Genomic DNA, 12,168 nt, shown 5'->3' on the forward strand with positions numbered 1-12,168 from the left:
ACACCCGGTTGACATTCCCTGAAATTCACTATGCTGCACAGTAACCTTGCTTGTTAAGAAAAATACCCATTTTATCAATTCTTTTGCTTCTTTGGTGACTACAGCCAGGATGGAGATTAAATGGACACTCAGTTCTCTGAGTTTGTGGCACACTGAGCATCCCATCAGACTTCATTATTTTTGCAGTGTTGAAACCTGTAGTTTTTGTCATTGCTGTTTCAGGAACTGCAGAGTATGATATCACCCAAATTAAACAGGCTCCTCGGGCTGCTTTGTAGGATCTCCACAATACAGGTGCAACTCCTGCCTATCTCACCCTGCAGCAGTATCCGTTCCCCACGGAAATGATTGGGGACCTCAGAGATCAAGGGTTGGTGGGGATGTCCCAGACCCACATAGCCCCAAAGTGTCAGGCTCTGAGATGGGCTGTGGGGGGGAATGGGGAGCAAAGGGCTGCAGCAGCTGATGGGTTTGGCTGACGTGAGCCCAGGTGGGTATTTTGGCTGAAACCCAGAGCGATGTCTGGTGGTGCCTGACTGGCTGCCAAGCAGGGAAACCTCCTCACAACCCATCAGAGGATCTGCCAGAAGTGATATCTTGCTGCAGAATGCTGCTTAGGATTAATCGGTTCCCTCCAAGGCGAATGAAGCCCTCTGAAAAATTGCCAACTGGTCGTATAGCTAAGCGCTCCTGGTTTGGCTTGTGCCAAAAATGCTACGTGTTAGCTCTGATAATTAGATATCCAGTAGAGGAACTGCCCATGTGATAAACATGCACTCAAGCAAAGAAGTGCGTTTATGTGACTGAAAAATAATTATCACAGGCTCACTCTGTGCCAGAAGGGATGGGAGTTTTTTGTTGGTTTTTTTTTTTTTTCTGCTTTCACTTCATAATAATACAGTGCTTATTAGAGAAAATGTGACGATGAATCAAGAAAACAGCAGAAATGGATACCTCAGACTTCCTAAGAGGCATGTACTTTAGAGGGATAAAATAACATGTAGAATATTAAGAAGAATCTATGGGGCCATTGGCAATGATTAACCTTGGGAAACCAGGCACAGTGCTTCTTCAAAGCTCTAATACCCTGTGGTTGCCAAATTCATCTGAAGATGTAATCTACCATTTTAATGATGTGCATTAGCTTCTCTTTCTCTCTCCATTTACTGATGAGGACTAATATGGCAACAACTTCCCACTTAGATGCATGGGAGATTCATTTACCCAGAGACAAAAGGAACATGCTTTTGGTCTAAAACTTGACAGCAGAATGGCCTCGTTGGTTCTTTATGCCTACACTAAAATGGAGAATGTCGAACATACTTGCTTGTATAAAAACACATTTTGCTAGCAGGATGAAATATTTCACATTCTTTCTTTATTGACTTTGGGGTGGTAGGAATTTGTAGAGAAGGGGTTCTCGAACAAGTTTCCAAACCTGCCACCCCATAAATGTCCCAATTCTCCATGGAAATGTGCCCACACTGACCCCAGAGACACAGACACCAGCCTAACCACAGTGCAGGATGTCTGGTATTGTCATGTGTTAATGCAACTCCACCATGATGATGTTCCTCTTTGCTGTTTGACATAGCATGAGCAAGTGGTCAGTCAATGGTCAGACATGCAGCTTCTCTGCATGTGCTCTCAGTGTGCTCTGAGGAGATAGGCTCCCAAAGTTAGCCTCCAAATCCCTGCAAACACTGCCTCAAAGAACCTTACGGAAACTGCACTCTGAGAGAAAGACCCAAGACGTGCCTATACAAGGAGTGATGTTTCAGTTGTTACACCTGTATGCAGCGTAGGAGGTGCCAGACACCCAGAGCTTGTGGAAAATTTATTCCTTTAGCATCTGCTCAGTCTTTTGCAACTCCCTGGATTAATTCTGTCCCAGTCCACACCCAGCATTATCAAGACACCCATCGGTCAGTGAGTGGAGCTGCTCACCAGATATCAAGCTCCACCTGTAACAAGATCCAGAATGAAGCATGGTCAGGCTGGCCACAATTTTGGGACAGGACTAAAGCAGAACATCTTGTTTGCACATCCACAGCATATGTTGAGCCTGGTTTGGAGCTGATTGGGTCTGGCTGGTGGGGGGTGGGGGGGTGGGGCATGGGCACCATAGGGATCTGCGCTCTAGGTACTCTATTCTGCACTGGGGGTGACTCTCTTACTTCTACTGTACAGCCAATATCCAGCTCATATTTTCCAGATCTCCTCCACTCTGTCAGGTTTGCTTGAAATATGTCAACAGATCCATAAATTATTCAGGGAGAGAAGGAAACACGAGCGGGCAGATAGCCGAGAGGACCCCACAACATCTCATATTTACCTAGAGGATGGTATCTGTCATGCAGATTATCCCAGAGGAAGCGTCCATCCACCAAGCCTGTTAAAATCACGTGGCTGCCGTTTGGAAGCCGTGAGTCCAGGTAACGCAGAGCTTGTATGACATTGGAGAGCATTTCTTTGGGGGTTGTCATGTGAGCCAGGGTGTCATGGTTCCTGCAGAAGGAGAGGACACAAACAGGACATTGTGTCAGGTAATACAGTGCCACCAAACAGGCACCTGAAATTAAAGTGTTTTCTTGTCTTCTGTTCTTACATGTTAGGTTAGCTAAATAAAACCTCATAGAAGTGATGCTAATGTGCTTTAATCTCTTGTTCTTATTGCCAAAACAAAAAGTGATGCAGAAATCTCCCTCAGTGTAACAAAGAAAAGCCTTCTCCCTGATAAAAACACAGGCAGACATGCAACCCTTTTTTGTGGAGTGACCTCCACGCAGGAGAAAAGCCTTAGCTCTCTTCCTAGTTTTATGGTAGAGCAATCCCATTGTTTGAAATGAGTTAGTCTTTATTTACACTACCAAGTGGTGAATGGGAGCTATGAAGCAGACTATGACTATATTGGTTTCTCGTGGTGCTGAGATCCATGTAGAACCACTAGAGAGCCTCACTCTTTGCAGCTGTTGCAGAGCATCTCAAGCCACTTGCTATAAATCCAGAAACTTGCCAGTTTCTAGTCATTAAAAGCCCATGCTCTTTTTGCTGATTGCAAAGATACCGACCATGGCATACTTGTCAAACTCCAGTCTGGGACTGCCATTTGACTGGTCTGATGTCTAAGCCAAGTTTCATCAGGAAAAGGAATCCCCAGGCTACTGCACCTGGTGATTTTATTTTAGCCTCTGTGATTCAAACTGGGGGAACCAGTGCTGTTCTGCACACATGGCTTCAGGGTGAGGGATGCCCCAGAACAGATGCAAGGATGGCTTCCCCCACTACTTGCTGTGTGTACCTCCCATTCAACATCCTGTTCAATTACGCCAGGTAGGAATATCTAAGGTGGCTTTGCCTCCCACATCTTGTACACCTCCTACCACCATGCTACAAGAGAGCACTGAGGGGTCCAAATGAATATAGGAGACTGGAGGAAGGAGGAGGTATTGAAGCTAAAATAGTCCTCAGAAATGTCCACTCGGATGCAGGAGCTGTGACAGTGTCCCACATGGACTAAATGCCCATGTTTTATAGCTTGCCAGTGGGCCTGAACCTCTCCAATCCAGACTCCCAGACTCCGGTTTGTCCTTCCCTTGCACATAGCTGTAAATGCTGCAGGAAAATAAAATCCTGAAGTTGAAATACATTTCAACTTGTATAAGAAAAACAAACAAACTCCCCCAGGCTACCTAGAGAACCCTGCTCTAGTTATATTATTGAAACAACCACTTTATTATATAAAGGGCACTTGTGTGCTCTCCCCTTAGAGCTATTGCCATGCATCTGCAAAGGGTGATGAAGAAGAGGGTGAAAACATTCCCAATGAGGTAATCCTGTCCCGGCAGGAGCCAAGGGCTGGGGAAATGAGGCTGGTCCTGCCGTGGTGGTGCGACTCAGCTTGACCAAGGTTTTCAGAGACAAAGGGCTTTTTCGGGAAGCCTTCATCCTAAGAGCATGCTCAAATCTTCCATGTGATACAGGAGGATGGAGACCTTTCCCTGGAGAAGTCCTTTGAGTTCCATGCCCCCAACCTATGGCTTTCCCATGGGTAAGAGAAGGGCAAACTCAGTGTGGGGATGACTGAGATGTTGGGAAATCAAGCAGGATTGCTTGTTGGTGAATGCCCTCCGAAAGCAGGAGCCTTCACAAGCTTTGCTGTTTTGTCTTGAGGACTAGACATCCAGAAATGGTTGTGCTCTGGGGTAACTGAGTTCCCTGTGGGAGAACTGCATTCCCCTAATTAGGATTTGGGGTTCTTTAGCTGCTGCATTTTGCATACAATATAGTAATTAGACACGTTCCCTGGGCCTAGAAACTTATCTTAATGCAGAATGTGCTTCTACAGCATTTGAGAATTTCTGGTTAGGGAGAACTGAAAAACAGCATTAAGATTCAAGCTCATGCTTGTGACAGCCACCCGAGCAAGGTACTTTTGAGATAAGACTGTGGTTTTGCCCTTAAATTACTTCATTTTTGCCTACAGGTGTTGCTGCACTTGATTTCAAAATACTGCTCTGATGTAAGGCCGCTACGGCAAGCAAACACATCAGCAGGAGATGAAATTAATATGACATTCGTAGCTCCACAACCTCCTGTCATTCTCTGCTGAAGTCACACAGGTGTTTCTATGCATTTCTTCACATTTCCTCTCTGTGCCAGGCTTTGAAATTAAAACCAGCCAAGAAGCAAGCTGTCTTGTAGGTACATGCATTTTGGCTTGTGCAATAAGGGAGGCAGCAACAGGGATGGCTTCTGCACACCTGGGACCTCTGTAAGCTGATGTTTGCCACCACTCATCGTGTCAGCACATAAGCAAACGGCCATCAATGGTAGGGTGCTTGGCTGCACGGAGACCTTCTCCAGCACCTGGTACCACCACATCCTGCAGGGCAGGTCTGGTCTCACACCACCAATCCAAATAAATCCTCCCCAGACCATGTTTCATCCTCAGTGCTGCTTTCTAATCACAACTGTAACATGCCCAGTGTTTGGGCCACTGGCATACGGGGCCACCAGGTGCACGTGTGGTTTTCATTGAGAGCTCACGTGCCCATATGTATGCATGCACATATGCACATACATATACATACGTAACTGCAAAGCTGGGAAAGAGAGGCTGGAGAAGCAGTGCCTTACCCCAAATGCAACTAACACACAGTAACTGCATCGCGTCTGGGGCTGCTGGTGTTCATTATTTTCTTGTTGCTTTTTTTTTGTTGTTGTTCCAGGTCCATGTGTCCCACATTTACACCTCAGTGGGCTGAGAGATACCGTTGCCATCTGTCTTTATTTTTCTAACCCCTCTGTTTGGACACCACAGTGTGGAGACTACTGGGAACATACAACGCATGCTGCCAATTTCATTATCTTTTTCCTCTATGAGCATCCACGTAACACATTGACCCGCTCTTCACATGGGATGAAATACTGGCATTTTAACAATTCTTTGGCTAAAAGCTGTGCTCAGCACATTGCTCTCTCATCTGAAGGCAAAATACAGGATATGACCAGAAGGGCTCTATTACTGCACTTTAAAGCTGTCCTTGAAAAGGTTTTTATTTGTCTAGCTTTAGGTTTAAAGTCAGGTCCATCAGATGCTCCACATCCTCTGTAACCTCTGTGGGTATTATCAGAGCCAGACAATGACTGGATCCTCAAAAATCCCTCTCTGCTACCCACCCTACTCGATGGAAACAGTGTGTTTCTATAGGAGCTGCAGCACCTTTCCTTGCTGGAGTCACAGGGATCACCACAGCCACAGCTTCTTTTGATGCTACAGGTGTTGTGGAGAAAAACAGACAGCAAAGAGAATTGGAGCAGACAAGAGTGTCTCTGCCAGGTAATAGGCACTGGGAAAAAACAACAAGCGGCATTTTGAGTAATACTGTTTTGGAACATACAAGTAGATGATGCAAGGCCAAAATGGTTTAAATTTTGTGGAGAGATTCTCTTTTTCTTTAGGCAAGAATAGAAAGCAGGGTTAGACACAGGGGAAGCAAAAGGATTAACCTGCAGCATGGGGGGTTAATCAGAGGGAAAAGCAGTGACTTTAGCAAAACAGCAGAGTTGAAATACATGCTCAACAGAGCCTGGCCCATGCGTGCAAGAAGACACCGCTGAAGTCTTTTATTTTTAGTAGGATTCATCACCTTGGAGGTGGTTGTAGCAATACTCCAGAAGCTTCTGGATAACCAGATGCCCAGGACAGCCATGCCAGCAGGCAGCAGGAGGCCTGGAGGGATGGCTGTGACTGCTTTTCCCACTCAGTGCAATGGTGAACTTGCTGATAAGCAAAATTTTAGGCCACTGAAAATGGGGTGTTTTAGAGGCAAAGCCTGGCAGCCTTAATAATAGCTCCAACTTAATTACACAATTTGCAGGTGAGACTTTAAAAGCTCTGAAAGGAGACTTAGCTGCATGTGCATCATTTAATAAAATGTTTTTAGTGTTTTGAAAGTGTCCATGTTAATCAGATTTATTTCTTTGTCTGTCCTGGTTTTGGCTGGGACAGAGTTAATTGTCTTCCCAGTAGCTGCTATGGTGCTGTGTTCTGGATTTAGGATAAGAACAATAACACACCCATCTTTTAGCTGCTGCAGAGCAATGCTTGCACAGGGACAAGGGTTTCAGCTCCTGGTGCTGCCCCGCCAGCGAGGAGGCTGGGGGTGCGCCAGGAGCTGGGAGGGGACACAGCCAGGACAGCTGGCACACACACTGACCACAGGGATGTCCCATATCCCATGGGCTCATTCTCAGCAATAAATCTGGGGGGGCTGCTGCTCTGAGAATGGCTGGGCATTGATCAGCAGGTGGTGGGCAATTGCATTGTGCATCACTTGTTTTAATATACATATGTTTTTTTCTTTATTTTTTTTCTTCCTTATTAAATGGTCCTTATCTCATCCCAGGAATTCTTGCACTTTTCAATTTTCTCCCCCATCCCACTGCAGGGAGGTGGAACGAGCAAATGACTGTGTGGTGTTTAGCTGTCTGCTGGGTTAAACCACATCACTGGCTAAAAAGGCAATCTGAAGCTCCATCAAGGTGAAAATAATGTTAGGCCGACAAAGTGTCCATTTGGACCACTTACAAAATCAAAGCTGGAGCGTGGATGTGCTGTGCATTGGCCTGGTTGAAAGGTGGCTTTTGTGTGAACTTTCTGGGCTGCGGATTTCTCACTATGGGAGGAAGAGAAGCATCAAAATGGTGACCTCTGTGTGCCCCTGCGAGCGTTGTTAATGGGTAGTGCCAGAACTGTTAGTTTGGAAAGCTTCAGTTCATTCTCCTGCTGAGCTTGTGACAGGAGTAAAGCCAGAAAGACAAAAAACCTGTTAGGAGAGCACAATGAAGGCTGCAGGCAGCGTGCTCAGAGGCAGGGTGAAATCAGACCTTGACAGAGGACCACACCATGGTTCTTCAGAAAAGGTAGACCTCTACCTCATCGCTACCTCATCTGATGGGAGATGGTACACTGGATAAGACGGATATACATGCTCATAATGCTCCTTTTTTTTCCTCCTGTTGTTTTCATTTCATCTACTTTGCAAGAAATATTAAGCTTCAAACATGCCTTTGGTCATTTTATCACTGTGAAAGAAAGACGGACAAGCTCTGAATAAAGACAGGTAGGTGTCAACAACAGAGACAGGTAAGGAGATAACCAGTATTTTTAGCAGAAAAATAAGAATGAAGCAAAGATCAGCAGCAAAGAAAAAATGCCATTAAGGGTAGGCTCAAAGCAATGAGACAGAAATGTCCAAAAAGCCAGGAGTACTCTAAAGAAGCCAAATTTATGACCATATAAATGTTAGTACTGATTAGACCTTACCCGTTGCAGACGTCATTCCCAATTGTAGCATAGAAAACTATGGCTGGATTGTCCAACAGCTGGTTTCTAGCCAAGCTGAAAGGCAAATCAGCAGCATATTAATGGGCAAATATATTCTCAATGTCTGAATCACACACCATGTGAATTGGAAGTAGCTTGTTCAATTTTGGCCAATGCTCAGATGACTACGCTTCTAGGCTTTATTTTTTTTTCTTTTTCTTTTTTTTTCCCTATAATTTTGTATTTTAATCCATGTTCTTACATATTAATTTTTTCCTTGTCCCTCTTATCCCCTCATGGACTTGTCTTTTTCACTGTTTTTCTTGCTGGTTTTCTATCTTTGCAGTATTCAGAAGCCAAATCAAGCAGCTCCATTTCAGGGCAAAGCCATAAATCAAGTCAGGAGGTTTTTAGTTAGAGATGGGAGAAGAAGACTATGTGTGGCTGACAACTAAGTTTATGTGTAGGATTGGGCTCAAGATCAAATCAGGATGTGGCTTGCAGTTCAGTGCTAGAGAGGAAGGATTCATTAATACTTTCTCTGCAGCAGAGAACTATAAATCTCTTAGGACGTGAACTACATCAGCATGGAGCAGTCTAAGTTAAATGCAACCATCCCATGGCTGACCCAAATTCATCTGAAAAGGAGAGCTGCTGCCTCTCCCTATCTGGTAGCTACTCAATCATACCCATATGGAGATAACACAGCAGGCCTGCCTGCGTCTATCCACATTGCTACAAACCAGGAGTAATGGAGTCAGGGAGACCCAAAAAACTTAGCCTCTTCCCTAAAATCACTGGAAATACTCCATTGGCTTAGGGTCAAGGCCCTGTGGATGGTGACATCCACATCCGAAAACAGTTTTTCCTCTGTTAATGAATGTTGATACCAGAGAAGAGACCAACAGTACTTAGGGCGGAGTGGCCAAGTGAAGCTCTGCTTCTTGAGACACTTCTGGATAACACATTCATTACAGGGCTCTGCTTCTTCCATTTGAGGGTGTAGGACCCCAGACACATTTCTGTACCTGCAGTCAGTCTTCAAATCCCATCAAACACTCACCTTTTCATTAAATTGAGGAGATTTCTTGAAGAACCACCTGATCACATGCAGTGGGAATAAGAGGAATAGTACAACACTGTTACAGTGACAAACAAAATGAAAAGCAAAACTCAATTTCATTGCACATTTCTAAGAATGTAGGAGTATTTTATTTTATTTTATTAAATAAAAATCGAGCAACAGGTCATCTCTAAATTTTTGGGTGCCAGCATTAGGAAGTAAAGCCAAATCCAGTGACCTGCTGCCTCTCACATGAGTTCCACATATCAGACTGTAGAAAATCAAATGCTTTTAAGTGCTGGGTTGTTTGGATCTGGCTTTTAATCCAGATCTAGCAGCTTCTTCCCATCTGTTGAACATAGTAGTCTCTTGTAAACCAGCCAACCTGACTTGTCAACAGTCAATCTACTTTTAACTTTCCCTATAAATTGCAAAGGGAACTGTTCTCACTCCTCTAAGAGAGTAAGTGTCTCACAGCTTTGTCACGTTGGGAGTGATGCAAGCCCTAAACATAGGCACCAAGTGCCATTTTTGACATCTCAGAGTATCCAGGACACCTGCAGCAGGGATGGCAGATACAACACAGGATGCCTTAGAGATTGTGCACTTCTGGAGAGACAGCTGGAGGTGGGAAAGATATTGCAAAGCATCTTAAATGGCACTATACACCAACATTGGGGTGCCTGTATTGCTCTTGCCACCAGTGGCAGACTTACGAAAAATAGTATTTGGCCAGCTGCAGCCCTCCGGATTATCTGCATTTAAATAGCAATTCACCCAAATGGTTGGATGCAAATCTCTCCTCCTCCAGGAAAAGAACTAGCTAAACCTAAGCATCTGTGAATATCAATCGTGTTTCATTTATGTCTTGAATCAGAGAAGCATTTCTTAATCAGGAAAGCTTTTATGCGTAAAATTTACTAGCGGGACTTTGAAGGCTGTGCATACACATCCCAGCTATCCACAGCATGCAAATCAAACTCCATCACCTGCAGTGCAAGAGTGACAGCAAAGAAGAAGCCAGAAAAGAAATTATGCTTTGTTTAAGATTAGACCAAGGCCATGACTGCAAGCAGCCCACCCCATAGCAGCATACAGAAACACAAACTTCAGGTGCAGGCCTTATGCTCTATACTTGTTTCTATTTTGCAATATCTTCATTCTCTATCCTCTTTTCTCACTCCTTCTCTTCTTGTATTATGCCCCTGTTCTCTGCTCAGCTCCACTCTGGTCTTTCTTCTCCTCTTTTCTGCATTGTGCCTTGAAGCTTGCTTTGAGGAGAAAATCCTGTCCCCCCGCAGCTCTTATGGGGAATGTTGTGGGCAGAACATCATTAAATCTCCGCCGGATTGGTGTCGGGAAAAGATCTAAGAGATAAACCCCTGAGGTAGCAATAATACACTTTGCATTTTAATAGTGGTGCCTTTGTTACTGTCGCTGACAGTGATGCCAACTGCATATATCAACGAATCATTTATGTTTTAAATAATCCAGTTCTTCCAAGCTAAAAATGAACGTATCTCTCTGTTGCCTCTCTCTTGAGGGCTGCTACTCCATACAAAATCCAGTCCTCCTGTTGAGAAGCTCTTTTCAGCTGAATAAGATCCCCACACAGTCCTTAGAAAATATGGCTTAGAACAGAACCACTGCTAGCTGATTTTTTTTTTTTTTCTGTTTAATATCCCTTTTTCAGATCAAATTCAGTGTCCCTTTGTTAAGCCATTCTGCTGCATCACTCCCTGGACTGAGGCTGCAGTGCTAGCGCAAATAAATTATTCAGGATCTCTGGAAATTAAAGACGCATTTACAAAAGGTAAGAGGCTCTTCTTGGATAGGTATTACCTCCACAAGCGTAGGTAGTTATGGGCATCTCAGTGGAAAGCATTGGCACAGCTAAAAATCAAGTTGAAAGATAAAGAAAATGAAGGGCTTTTTTAGAGAAGTGTTTTAATGGGTAAATTGAGTCATCAAGGAAGTGCTTATGATCCACGATGTAATTTCTGATAAACACATTCAAGAGAGAAAGAAGAGACCAGGCAGAGTAAGTATTTGAAATTCAGCTACCCTTGCACTGTTGAATGTCTCCCAGCGACTCCTGGACCGCTACTGCCCCCCTCTCTGTCACTTTTCAAACTTTTTCGGACCAGTGGCATTTATTAGTTTTGGTGAGGAGTCAGGGATGGTTTTACTTCCACTTGTGAATAAACCCAAATTTCATGAGCCTTGAAATATTTCTGAGGTGTGCAGAGCTGCTGACAAGGAGCAGTACTGACCTGCACAGAAGTGACTTGGTCCAGATAGCACCAAAAGTGCTACGTGGCTGAGAATGGCTTCTTGCTTACTAATCTTTAGATCCTTTCTGCTGTGAAAGCAATTGGAAATGCAAAGATGCAAAGAAAAAAGTCTCCAGTTTTCCCCAGATGAACTCTGGGCTGACTAGAATTTCCAAAACTGCTGAAATTATATATTATACATTATATATCATACATATATATATATATTTATATTATTTCTTAACTGGTTTTGAAGCCACAATGAGCTATCTGGTGCTTGATTGCTTAGTGAGCTATGACATGTATTAACAAGGCTTAATTTTTCTGGTCAAGGACAAGAATCCCAAAGAGACAGATCAGCCTATGAGTAGTAAAGAAATATACAATATACCCATGTTCTGATATAACATATGGTATCCATGTATCTCAAGAAAAACATAGACGATAATTACAAAATTGTTCTGTAGTTATTTAGAAATTCATAGGGTATTCACTTTCTCCATATTTACTTAATATGCTTTATTATTATTATTTTAATTTTTTAATATTCTAGCAACTGATTTTACTGTCAGGATGTTTCTTGATAGAAGCAAGGGGTTTTCAACAGGTGATGGAGGACATTCAGAAGAACTTTCAGACCCCACACCTGAGCATTCATACCCGTCCCTCACATCTTAGGATCTCTCTGAGTCAGTCAAAAACCAGAAATAACACATGGTCTGCAAGCCTGTGTGAAGATGCCAGGAGGCAAAACAATAAAACCATGCTGAAAACAATGAACAAATAAATTAAAATGTTGATGGAGAATGTTGATTAGGAGTGTGAGCTGCTTGCTGTGCATCCACAGACCCCCAGCTGACCCCCAGCTCCAGCACCTCTCCCTTTCATTGCATCTCTCTGGGGAAGCAGTATTTTTGGAGGAAAATCAAGCTCTCCCAGCTGCGACTATGTCAGGGTGGTGGTCAGCTTTTAGCTTCACTGACACTGACAGTGCCCATTTA

At 43.8% G+C, this 12,168-nt stretch overlaps 1 protein-coding gene across 4 annotated transcripts in view; it reads right to left on the minus strand.

Annotated features, from left to right (window-relative positions):
• AOAH (acyloxyacyl hydrolase) overlaps positions 1-12,168 on the minus strand; it is a 78,014-nt gene that overhangs the window by 14,046 nt on the left and 51,800 nt on the right. For 3 of the 4 annotated variants that reach the window (XM_080579796.1, XM_080579798.1, XM_080579797.1), the window contains exons 15-18: positions 10,737-10,787; positions 8,895-8,931; positions 7,832-7,906; positions 2,336-2,508 (exon numbers count right to left, since the gene is read on the minus strand). In XM_080579796.1, the coding sequence (XP_080435922.1) occupies positions 2,336-2,508; positions 7,832-7,906; positions 8,895-8,931; positions 10,737-10,787 (336 nt within the window). The remainder of the gene's footprint in view (positions 1-2,335; positions 2,509-7,831; positions 7,907-8,894; positions 8,932-10,736; positions 10,788-12,168) is intronic. The other variant, XM_080579799.1, reaches the window with a different exon arrangement.

This window comes from Anser brachyrhynchus (assembly GCF_964034855.1).
Source record: "Anser brachyrhynchus genome assembly, chromosome: 2".
NCBI lineage: Eukaryota > Metazoa > Chordata > Aves > Anseriformes > Anatidae > Anser > Anser brachyrhynchus.